At 35.2% G+C, this 12,417-nt stretch overlaps 3 protein-coding genes across 3 annotated transcripts; 1 reads left to right on the forward strand and 2 right to left on the reverse strand.

Moving 5' to 3' along the window:
- Positions 1-29: 29 nt before the first annotated feature.
- Positions 30-2,466, forward strand: LOC134267190 (monocarboxylate transporter 5-like). The gene is made up of 3 exons (XM_062749414.1): positions 30-169; positions 306-1,379; positions 2,144-2,466. Exons 2-3 carry the CDS (start codon positions 344-346, stop codon positions 2,269-2,271), a joined length of 1,164 nt encoding a protein of 387 aa, XP_062605398.1. The 5' UTR covers positions 30-169; positions 306-343; the 3' UTR covers positions 2,272-2,466.
- Positions 2,467-2,656: 190 nt separating this feature from the next.
- On the reverse strand, positions 2,657-5,573 carry LOC134267186 (uncharacterized). The gene has a single exon (XM_062749410.1). The coding sequence runs from the start codon at positions 5,437-5,439 to the stop codon at positions 3,832-3,834; it is 1,608 nt and encodes a 535-aa protein (XP_062605394.1). The 5' UTR covers positions 5,440-5,573; the 3' UTR covers positions 2,657-3,831.
- A 2,565-nt stretch (positions 5,574-8,138) lies between these two features.
- LOC134267187 (dentin sialophosphoprotein-like) lies at positions 8,139-10,037 on the reverse strand. The gene has a single exon (XM_062749411.1). It carries the CDS (start codon positions 10,035-10,037, stop codon positions 8,139-8,141), a length of 1,899 nt encoding a protein of 632 aa, XP_062605395.1.
- Between the last annotated feature and the right edge of the window lie 2,380 nt (positions 10,038-12,417).

A 12,417-nucleotide genomic window follows, 5' to 3' on the forward strand; every position in this document is an offset into this window, starting at 1 on the left:
TCTTTTATTATTTGTACATGTACAGCCCCGGTGTCAAACAGCCTCAGTCAGCGGTTCAGTCACCGCTGGGTGGTGTTCTGTGGTGGTGTCCTGTCAGTGGTAGGATTGGTCGCCACAAGCTTCGTACGAGATGTAGAGTGGTTCTTTATAACATACGGAGTCATCACAGGTAGGCAATAGCAATAGTGTAAGATCTGAATTATACCACTCTTCCTTAATACATTTACAAGATTATAATCAACATCGACTAATTCCTTTTTAATTCCATTGCAAGAGTAGGCCAATTTGTTTTCTTTTACTTACAGGACTCGGGTTTGGGCTCATCTTGGCACCTGCGCTAGTAATGCCGGGACTTTATTTTGAAAAGAAGCTTCCATTGGCCCTTGGTCTCAGTTCCTCCGGTTCGGGATTGGGATCCTTCATATTCCCAAACCTAATGAGATTTCTTCTGGATGAGTACTCTGTTGGCGGTTGTTTGCTCATCATGGGAGGAATTATGCTACATGTTTGTCCATTTGCTCTTCTTTATCGACCAACACTGTACTGGGAGAGGAAAGGTTACACACCAAACAAACCAAAACATTTTAGGTCAGAGAAAAATTATGTAGAGCATGCCGACGATGAAAAGTTTCAAGATGAAGAATGCAGTGCATTACTCTTAATTCAAAAAGGAGAAAAGGATGTAGAAAAATCAGGATCTATCTTAAAAAGTGCTTCTGTGTCAGGCATATATAAAACAAAATCTTTACCTTCTTTATCAATTATCCCTAATAAACACAGCATCACATCTTCCATCAGCGAAAGCAACATATCTTCGACGAAGAATGTTTCAAATTCAGAGATTTCAAAAAATAAATGTAAGCCATCCATTAAATCAAAGGGGTATGTACAAAAATTAGAAAAAACCCCGATCATAGACTGGGCGATGCTTAAGAATCCCTTATTTATTTTCACCAATATAGGTATCGTTTTAGCCATTTTCGCTCATCACAACGTGTTCAATTTTATCCCTTCCTTGGCAGACGAGCTCGGCTTTCTGGAATCTGAAGGAGCTTTGTGTGTTTCTATAGTGGGAGTTACCGATCTGATAGGAAGGGTCTCTGGTGGTATCATAGGAAACGCATGCTTTAAAAGAAGAATCAAGCTATATATAATTTGTCTGCTGGTATTTTCCACATGTTTAATGATTGTGGTCCATATAACCTATTTTTACGTCTTCATCGTTTTCTGCGGTGTTTTAGGATTCACGACAGGAGGGTATATCGGGGTACAGCTTGCTACAATTGCTGACGAGCTGGGGAGAGAGAACCTATCTACAGCTTGGGGATATATTGCCTTCTTCTCATCATTCTCCATTTTGATAAATCCTGTTCTCTCAGGTAAATGAATTGCAAAATTATATTTCTTATAAACAGTAGCGGATTTCATTTTTAAATCATCATACTACACAAATACAGTGCAGAACACAACCCGCTCAATGAAATGATAATGAAAGTAAGGACGTGTGAGTGATTTTTTTCAGTGAATTATTTTATTTTCATACTAATTGTTAGTCCATCATTTATAGACTGAATTGACGACGGATTTTTCCATTATTTTCCGATCATGACAAGGAGAACACGGTGGGAGTGACGTGTCAGCAGGGGATGCTCACTCCTCCATGACACCTGGTTGCACTTTTGATGTTTCGGGGGTCCATGTTTGCTCTGGTCTTATTTTGTTTTGTTTTATGGACTTTGGTATTGAATACAGTTCGTTATCTCCATATCTTCCTTTTCTTTATTCTAAAAAGGTGAAGATAACAAACAATGAACTTTTCTAAAAAATAAATTGCAAGAGACAGTATTAGTTTGTGAACAGGGCATAAGTCAAGGACCCTGGGAATTCCAGAGGTGAGATCAGGCGCCCTAGAGGAGAAAGCATCCCAAACTGACAGGTAACACTGAGTGAGTCCTGTATATCGATCAGGTAGATGGAACTTACCATAGACTAACAATTGGTATGAAAAAAGTCAGTCAAAATGAAACCCAGTGAGTATGATAGGTTATATTTGGATACAAGGTCATTATAAAGACCTCCCAACTGATAAAATGCTGACTTTAAATGACTATTGTACCAGGTTTGATTGTTTTATCAATTTCAGGTGCAATCAAAGACTACTCTGGGTCGTGGAAGAATGCGTTTAGATTGTCGTCTGCTTGTGGACTTGTAGGTACATGTGTTCTTTTCACAGAACTTATTGTTCGAAAACATTTACATAAGAAGTCTTAACATGAAGTTACATTATAAAATTGTTAAAAGATTCAAGATGAAATTTGCCGTCCAGTTTTTGCATTCAAACGTGTGCAAGGATTTAAAACAACTTAGATATATCTCAAACTGGACTAAGGTGTGCATTACATCTGTTTATTTGTGATTTAATTCTGTAAAATATTATTGATCAATAAAATTCTATGAGCTGGTTTTCTTTGGGAGCACTGTGTTCACTTGATACATTACTTGAATGTAATATATCGCTAGTTATTTTTTGATTAGGTAGATAAGATATTTATTTATTTTATTTTGTACATGTCTTGAGGCAAATTACATTATAAAGTAATGTGGTGCATCGCCAATACTTCAAGACGTAGAGCATTAAATTACCAACACTCGTATGTCTTAGGTTTTATGCATTACTTTATATTACTTCTTACAATGATGCAATACATAACCATTACTAGAAATATAAAATGATGGTAAACTTTCTCATTAACATGCACTCAGAGATACCTCTTCAAAACTAAATATAATGCTTGTGGATTGTTAATTCACATTTAAATTTTATTTCTAGTGTTTGTATTCATTATACTGTAAATAAGTGGAATATATCTTGATTATTCATAAGTATTTCAAACTTTTCTATAACTAATAAAATAAAACTTGTACAAATTTACTATTTGGGTAACAATTAATGTCATTGTAATTCAACTTTGAATTCACTCCTCCAAACGAGGTATTCTATCATGCAAAGATTGTTTTGATCTAAAACCTAATGAAAAGAAATAATAAATGCATTGACAAACTTGTAAAGGATGGCATGCAAAGTATCTCATTAACATTCAATAACAAAAACATCGCACAATTCAAATATAATGAAATACAAAATTATCATATACTTTAACAGCATACGCTTTGCCATCCAAACAATGTGTCAAGAATGTTTCCAGAGGTAGAATTTTTGCATGTGTTCAGAGAAAATCTAACTACATGTACATTTGTTACTACCCTTTATTAAATTTTAATGTAATAAATAAATAAATGGCTGTCATGCAAATAATCAAAACATTCTTTAAGTGTTTTTTTAAATAGTATGGGTGATGTTAACGTGTTAGACTTAAGTGTTAGATCTTTAAATGCTCCAACTTTGTACGTTAAAGTAATTTCAAGGCATTATGCTTTTTAAAAAAAGATATGATCAGTCGGAAATAGTGGAGTAGTTAAAGTTTCTTGAAGTAAATTTGCTCTTCTCGTTCAAACAACATTGGGTTTTTTCTTCATAAATTTTACTTCGACGTGAAAATAAAATTTGAGTACAGGAGATATTAGCGTCAAACTCATGAATATACATGTAAATATCTATCAGTTGATCATTTCTAGACAATTGAAAGCCACTATTATCAGTCTCGATTTTAGTTATCATGATTATTCCATAAGTTGATCAAATTATTATTACAATGGAAAATAATGAAATCAATAACAGAGTTCAATTAAATGCAATTAATTGCACTGAAGATTGAGTATATATCAGTACAAGAAACTATTCCCTGGATTTTAGTACCGTGATATAGACGATTAGAAAGGAATATCTGCCCAGCGATGATGATACAGCATTCTATATTGAGCTGCTGACAGTGGTCTATTATGTGCACGTTCTGCGCTCTTCTTTTTAGGAGGTGCTGATGATTTGGGGCGTGTTTGAGGTCGTTTCTGTTTGGGAGATTTCGTTTTCGGGCCTGGTGACGGATGACGTAATGGCCAGAAATAAACTTCCCTTTTTCTTCGCCTGCGCTTGTGAAGGTTTTCCTTGTCCTTTTTCTTTTTTGTATCAGATTTATCCTCTAAATTTAAAACAGTCTCTAATATGTTACTTTCTCGACTTTTCTCCTGTTCTTCGGTCTTTTCTTCGGTTTTCATAGTACTGGGCATGTTATCTTCAGCTCTAGTATTAATGGCGGTAGTTTTAGATTCCTTTGATGCAACAATATCACGTGATCTTGAATGCTTAGTTTTTCTTGAATTTTGATTTAATACTTTTGTTTCCTCTCCAGACTCTTTATTGTTTGTCTCTGTCATGTACTTTTCTGTTGTTTGCGTCTTTCTGCTCTTCATCTTGACGCCCACTGTAGAAACACTTTTCTCTGATTTAGATATTAGCCCTGAGGTGTATGTTTGCATGTTTACTCGCTTTATAAGTCCACTGGTAAGAGTTCTGACATGGTAATGCTTCAATTTTGTTTGAGTGCCCACTCTACGTGACCTCGATATAACATCAGCCTGCACCCCTTGATCCGATTTTCGTTTCTCCTCTGACATTGTAAGCAAAGCATTTTCATTTACCTTCAAAGGCACTGATTCTCTACCTGTTGGTACCCCAGCTGTTTCGGTACTGCGTAGTTGCGTATACTCTTGCGATAACTGTTTGATTTTATCTGTTTGCACTTCCTTGCTTACCTGTGTATACTCTCGCGATACCAATGTAATTTCATCTGTTTGAATTTTCTTGTGACTGGTGAATATATGAGTTGCTGCTTCTGTCCGGTCGGGTATTGGAGAGAGGATACAGCTTTCTTCTACTCCTATCTGTACATCAGTCATTACCTCCATGTCCTTCAGTTCAGGTCTTGAAGAAGACATTAGTGAAACTGACCTGTTTTGTTGTATGCTTTCCTTACCTAATAATGAATCCTTAGTTTCTTCTGAGGTGTCTTTTGATATGTGATGTTCCTCGTTTGTCTGAGACTCTTTTTCGAGTACGTTTATTATAGGTTTTTCGGTTTCACATGCTTTATCCTCATATTCTCGTTTGTTTTCGTTTCTATAACTTTGAAGGGGTCCTGAGAATTCATCAGTTTGTGATTCCGCTGAAGTCAGGTCTGGTTCAGTTTGTGTCTCTCTTGATTCTGTATCAATAGGTTTACGTTGCCTTTTACCTTTTCTATCCTCAGTATCAGATTCCTCATCCTCCGACTCTTCATCGTCCGTACTTTTGTCACTCTTTTCGTCTTCACCATCGTCCGAATCTTCGTCAGAATCATCATCGGTGTTTTCCTCCTCACTTCCTTTCTCGTCGTCACTTTCTTCTTCTGAATCATTTTCCTCGCTTGAATCGTCTTCGTCGTCGTCCTCTTCCTCCTCTTCTGCCGAGGAATGCTGGGATTCTTCACTGTCCGAATCGGACATGCTGGCCTGGTTTCTGTTTTCTCGATATACGGTATCGGTATCCAATGATAACAAGCCGTCAGTTTTGTAGATATGCCAAAGGTATATTGTTCCCTACTCTGACAAAAGGTCCTCTATTCAGCTTTAAAAGCGGAAGAAATTACGTCAGCGATCTTTAGTTTAAGTGCTTGCAGAGTGTTTTATACAAGACATATTCAAGACATATCAATACACATGTGGCTCAATGGTGCCTCAAGGTTTGCATTGTAGGCAATTTAAATAATCGATCCTCCTTTTTAACTATCATATACTTTTAAACTACCCGCAGACACGAAATGTAACGTCTCAAGTTTGAAAAGGTGCATTGTTTTGAGTCTTTCAAAATTAAAACTTCGAATACCTTACCTGTCTTATAGATTTCGATCGCCAACCTGAAAACAGCACGATCACAAATAGAGGTGTCCCTTTAAACAAATTACATTCATAGTTCTTCACCATTTAATTTACCGTGTTGACAGCAGAATCATTAGATTTTACTGGTTTTGATAAGGCTAGTGTGTCGTTGCTCTTTGAATAATTTGAAAAAGAAACTATTTCTACATCTTTAGTTATAGCATGATAATTTCAAATTGTTCGCCATTTCTATATCGTGTTTTATTAAACGTAGCATTTATGGCTAGCTACTTTGGGTGAAAAAATTAAATTATGAAAAAAGAAAATAAGCAGCTTTTTTACAATAGACTCTTTCTAAAAATACTTATTATTGGTTTTTCAAATTAAAACGTGAAAAAAAAATCATTTTTAAAATGTACTTTCATAATTAGATACATGTCAATTAGTTTATGCAAATAATTAATTCGGTCCGCAAATTTTCCATCTGTAAATCATTATAAGGTTGTAGCCAATTATTACTTAAATTTATTTTTTTAATTAGTACACGTTATTATCATTAAACAAAGTAGCATAATCACCGATTATTTCATTTTTAGTTGATAGAAATTGAAAACAAAGGGTAGCAATTGCTAAGAGACAAGTAAGCTAGACTACGACCCAGTAATAGATTGTATATGCTAATAAGTTAATTATATGCTCTTCAGTAAACAAATTAGCACACATAATTTAAACAACATATGCAGGTGAAAGCGGAAATATAACTATTACATAATTTAATTGATAGTAAAATAAATTTTATATTTCTGCAAATGAGAAGCCGTTCTTAGTTCTTCTCTCACTTTTTTATGTAAATTTCAATCAAAAGAGAACAAATATATTCAATATATTACAAAGCTGAAAAAACAATATGAAGACGACGAACAATATTGAAGCTCAAAAGTCCATAGAAAGAATTCGAATAGAGCATAGCAGACACGGACCTCTAAACACAAGGGGTGGGATCAAGTGTCATAGAAAAATAAATAGCTTTGTGATCATATTTCTATTATATAAATAAGTTCTTACAATATTTTTTCCAAGCACATTTCTATTATATAAGTAAGGTCTTACAATATTTTTCCAAGCACATTTCTATTATATAAATAAGTTCTTACAATATTTTTCACAAGCACATATCTTTTTTCTATTTTTACTAAGAAAGTACACTGTGAAGAAATAACGTTTGAGATAAGGATCCCTCCCCCAAAAAATAGTTAATTAGACAAAGTTTTGTGGATTTAGGTTTATCAGGTCAAAGCAATATTTGGAACATCATTACAAGTATCTGAGACCAGAAGATATTATAGTTCGCTATATTTACACTTAGCTATGTTTATTACCAAGTGTAGTTGAGGCGAGCGGTAATGCTGGTTAAAGCTTTAAATAGAAAGATATATATGGAGATAATGAACAGTATTTAAGCTCAAAAGTATATTAAACAATACAAAATAGGAGCAGAAAAAACATGGACGGCCATGAATGAGTGAGCATCTCCTGCCGACCAGTCGCATCTTCTGGTGCTCTTTGTCGTGACCCGAGGAAAAATCCGTCGACAATTCAGTGTGTATATAATTGCCTAATAGTTAACGTAACTATGAAAAAGATCAGTCAGTTTTTGACTTGATGATAAATTGTATCTGCAGACAAGGTCATTGTTTCGACCATGAGCACACGGCGGGTGTGACCGGTCGGCAGGGGATGCTCACTCCTCCATGGCACCTGATCCCACCTCTGATGTTTCGGAGGTCCGTGTTTGCTCTGCTCTTATTTTGTATATTTGTTTAATGGACGTTGAGATTGAATACTGTTCGTTATTTCCATATCCTTCTAACATCTTTTTCAAGTAAAATATCTATGAAACAAATGTGTCAGACTCTGTGGTATATTTTACTTCAAGCTCACCGGGATACATCGTATCGACATGGAAATGAGAATGGAAATATTAATCATTGTTAATTGAAAATGCATCGTAGATATATCTAAATATCGAGTTGAAGGCCATGACAAGTGTTTTCGTCTTTTCTATTCACTTACGTATAAGATTTTGTACAAATTCTGCTTCATACATGTATGAAAACTAAAATATGAATCTCGTGATAAACAGTTTAGAAGTAATGTCACTGAACTACATGTTTATTGAACACCTCCTGACTAGGTTTACTACCAGAGTTAATGTCGGCTATAAATTTAGGATCCTACGAAAAAAAGTTGCAGCTAGTGGTTATGACAGGTAAAGTAAGATCTTGTGGCTGGCAGTTGCAGCTAGCGGTAATGAATCTTTGCTATATTTAGAATCTCGTGACTGATATTTGAGGCCATCGATAGTGATATAACATCCGATATTGAGCCTGAGACACGGCAGTTCCATGTCCTTTAAGAATCTTGTGAGATTGACAAACACGGCGAACTGTCATCATGTCACGTGACAAGAGGTTGAAAGTGGAACAAAGTCTCGTCTTTCGTTTTGTTTTCTTTAACAGGATCGGATCCTGCCTTTTCTCTTTTGTAGAGTCATTTAAATTTCCAATGTTTCTTTGAAGCGATTTGTTTCTGGCCTTTTTCAACTTGTGTGGAATTCTTTCTTCTCTTATTTTAATATCCATTTCAATGAACTTGCGATTATTCAATTTATTACAAGGAATACCTTTCTCCAGATCGATCTGGATACTTTCAGCAGAAGATGTTTCAGATTTTATACTTCCATCCAGATATTTTTCATTCGTCTTCGCCTCGTCTTCGGTTCCCTCTTCTTCTTGAACCAGATTTTCTATAAGTGTCAGCAGAGTTTCTGGTTGAGTCGAAATTGTCTTATTGGGATGCTGAGTCGCCGAAACTCGTGGACTTGAATCTGGTTTTGTATTTTCTGAAGTTGTCATATCGGGGTTCTGGCTTGTCAAAATACGTGGATTTGAATCTGTTTTTGTAATTTCTGATGTGATATTGGGGCTCTGGCTCGTCGAAATTCGTGGACTTGAATCTGTTTTTGTAATTTCTGATGTTGTCATATCAGGATACTCAGTCGCCAAAAATTGTTGACTTAAGTCAGTCACAGTAACTTCCTCAGATGATGATTCCGTCATATCAAAGAGTAATCCATCGGTTTGTGTTTCTTGGGAATATTGAATTACAGAATTGCAAAGGAATGCATCGGTTTGTGTAGTCTTTTGGGAATACTTTGAAATATGACTGTCTATAATATCGTCAACAATCCCTTCTGTAATTTCTGATGTTGTGATATCGGACTGCTCAGTAGCCGAGACGAGTGGACTTAAATTTTTCTGTGTAGTTCCCTCGGATGTTGATTTCGTCATAATATAGAGGAATCCATCGGTTTGTGTGTTTTGGGAAGATTGGATTAAAGGATTACTAGACAACGTATCAGTTTGTGTAGTCTTTTCAGAATATTTTGAAAGCTGGCTTCCTGCAATATTGTCGACATTTTTCTCGGATTGTATACAAGGTACCGGATGGTGACCTGAATGATCAAGGTCTACGAAATCTGTCTGTGTACTCTCATTGTAAGACACGCTCTTAGATTGACTCATCACTGCTTCTTTGTTTGTTCTATTATTCTGGAAGGAGAAAGCGTACATAGTCCCCTGTACATTGTCAGCTTCCAGTATTTCATCGCATTCTTCGACAGATTCCTCCTTTTTAACTTCAAAGAATTCCTCTATCTCTACTTTTGACATGGTCAATTTTCCTTTCACGACCTCTGTGTTCGTACCGACATCTATCGTTACTGTGGGTTTCTTTTCAGAATCCGAGTCACTTTCCTCTGAAGCGCTGTCCTCAGCACTTTCATCAAGATCATATCTCTTCATGTTTAACGAGTATTGTGAGGTTTCTTCACGGTTCACATCCCCCTTGTTTCTTTGCCCTGTGTGATGAGGATCTATTGCCTTGTGAACGAACTCTCCACTATCAGAATCATTACTAAATGAACTTTTATCATCATCATCGTCGTCGTTGTCGTCGAAGTCAGAGCTGTTGTAAGATGAAGATTCTTCAATTGGGGCTTCATCATTGTAAGTTGATTCTTCAGAATCTGTGTCTTCATTTACCTCATCGTAACTAGCCTCACTTTCATCGTCATCGCATTTATTATCAGTTAATTCCTCAGCACTGCTGGAATCTGACGATTCTTCTGAAGGATACTGGGTTTGTTTGTTACGATCTTCAGACATCGTTAATTACCACATACCCTTGTTATTCAATAAACTTATAACTCAACACACAGAGTCGTTATCCTTATCGTTACTTAAAGTTAAAACAAACATTTTACTTTGATTTCTTTCTTATCTATTGCACCCCGTACTTAAATACAACAATCCACATGTGCACTACCAGGAACAAACTTTAAGATGTTTACTTATTTGATAAAACCGTCAGAAAATCGATTTCATTGCAACTTATGCAAGAGGCGGGAAATAGTGGTCATGGGTATTGGTATTGGCAGAGTATTACCAACTTCTCGTCGCCTGCCTGGCGCACTGGTGAGAACGTTTGCTATAGAGTTGCATATAAGAAGTTATTGCTGACATCGTGGGTAACAAATCCCACTGCGGGACAAGCAAACCAGTCCTTCAGATGAGACCAATTATGAAACCAAGGCTATATCGCAGTAGGTGCTGGCAAGAAAAAGATTTCTCATTGTTATACCCCCCAAACAAAAATGTTTCTTAACAAATCATGCCAAAATCACACACAAATCATATCAAACTCACGAATTCATGGTTTTGAACTATGATTTAGACATGATCCATTAAATGGAACATACAGAAATCATAGATGACAAACAAGGAAGTATGATCCTGATGTGGTTTGTTTCTGGGCTATGAGTCTGCTATGATTTTCTTGCGATTCTGGCATGTGTCATTAACTTAGAAAACAAAGGAACATGAGTTTGAAATGATTCCTTAATTTTAACTGCAAAAAAGTTTGTGATTTTGATATGGTTTCTTAACTTTGTCTTTACACTCCATACGAGTTACACATGATCTGTTAACTTCTCTGTTGAGAATCATGAGTTTAATATGATTTGTTAACTTTGTCAGAATTGGTTGTATGATCCTGATATGGTTTGTTGACTTTGTCATCTTTGATAGGTTAAAACGCAAGCTTCAAATTCACTCTAGCTTGGAGAATCAAACAACATGCAAACATCAAAATTATAATAGCCATATTTAAAAGAGAACAGGAAAATTAAGTTTTAATTAAATGCATACAGCATGTACAGGTAGGAACAAAGACAATTTTTTTTAAATTGAATGAAATAACAAATAAATAAATTCAATAACTTGTTAATAAATTAGCTAGCACACAAGTATACTGTTCAAATAACGCAGACAGGATTTAAAAAAAAATCTTTCTCTTCATATAATATTTGCGATCCACTCCCAATCTAACTCTGAGGCATTGAATTAGGATTTGCTTACTGGTCAGTTTCAGAGTCATAGTAACCTTGTTATCCAATTCTCCTGCTGGTCAGCATGTTGTATGTGTAGTGGTTTGCAGCTTATCTAGGTCAACATTTGAATTCTGATAAACAAGATGTGCGCGTTTTCTTGTTGCCGATTTAAAAGAAAAGACGTTGCATCATATAAGCAACAAAAATAAGTGATGGACTATTAACTCTACTCGGTGAGTATAATTCATTAATTTTATTATTGATCTTTTTAAAGATTTCTATAGCTTCTACCAGAATATGATTTAATTTTCTTTGTATGTGTGGAAGATACACGATCACCAAAGCTTTACATCCATGGGTTTGAATTGAAAACTTGATTTTAGCTTCAAATTTACCCCCTTGATTCAAATATTTGTTGAACCTGTTTAATGTAAATCGTTATATAAAATGTTTATTTATAAAAATGCAATTCTTTTGCAGCTACTGTCAGGTCCATCTTCATGATCAACATCTGAGTTAAACTTTCATTCAAAATGCCACATTCGAAATTTAAGACCCGCCTTTGATGAAGACAAACTTTGCGTACGTAAATTATATTACTTTTCAACAATATTATTCTAGTGGTTATTAATCTAATTCTTTAAATTAATGAACATGATGAAATCTGGAAAGTACTTGCATATATATTCATATGTTCATAGCTAAAGATAATTATATGTTGATCGATGAATAAACACCATTTTCTCTACGTTTCTTTTCAGGGTGTTACACAAAAAAGAGCTTAATATCAGAGGATAAACTTCTTAATTGTGTGCCTTTTCAGTGTTTGTTTGTTTCAGTAACAGATCCACCACTCTGCTGATTTTATAGTGAACAAATGTTGGAATTACATGGTTTGGCAGAATCATAAGTAAGCAGTGAAATCAATGAATGCCGAATCATTTTAAGAAAAGAAAGGATTTCTGTGATTCTGTTCGTATAAAATTCTGTGAATAGTCTGGATGTTTTAATTATAAATTGTCATCTGATTAATGAAGATCATTGTTCGGATTATATTTACACGACGTCATAGTTCAAGTGACATCATGGACATACCGGTATGTGTATATAACATTTTTGAAGAAGTTTCCCCATTATATCACAAATATAATATTTTT

This window comes from Saccostrea cucullata, unplaced genomic scaffold, assembly GCF_032062105.1.
Source record: "Saccostrea cucullata isolate Sc308-1 unplaced genomic scaffold, CSIRO_AGI_Scuc_v1 ctg225, whole genome shotgun sequence".
Taxonomy (NCBI): domain Eukaryota; kingdom Metazoa; phylum Mollusca; class Bivalvia; order Ostreida; family Ostreidae; genus Saccostrea; species Saccostrea cuccullata.

What these genes read in the sequence shown, in the direction of transcription:
- LOC134267190 (XM_062749414.1), top strand. Translation starts at nt 344, where the DNA reads ATGCCGGGACTTTATTTTGAAAAGAAGCTTCCATTGGCCCTTGGTCTC. An exon ending in GATAAATCCTGTTCTCTCAG is followed by an intron (nt 1,380 to 2,143) that starts GTAAATGAATTG and finishes TATCAATTTCAG; the next exon opens with GTGCAATCAAAGACTACTCT.
- LOC134267186 (XM_062749410.1), bottom strand. Translation starts at nt 5,439, where the DNA reads ATGTCCGATTCGGACAGTGAAGAATCCCAGCATTCCTCGGCAGAAGAG.
- LOC134267187 (XM_062749411.1), bottom strand. Translation starts at nt 10,037, where the DNA reads ATGTCTGAAGATCGTAACAAACAAACCCAGTATCCTTCAGAAGAATCG.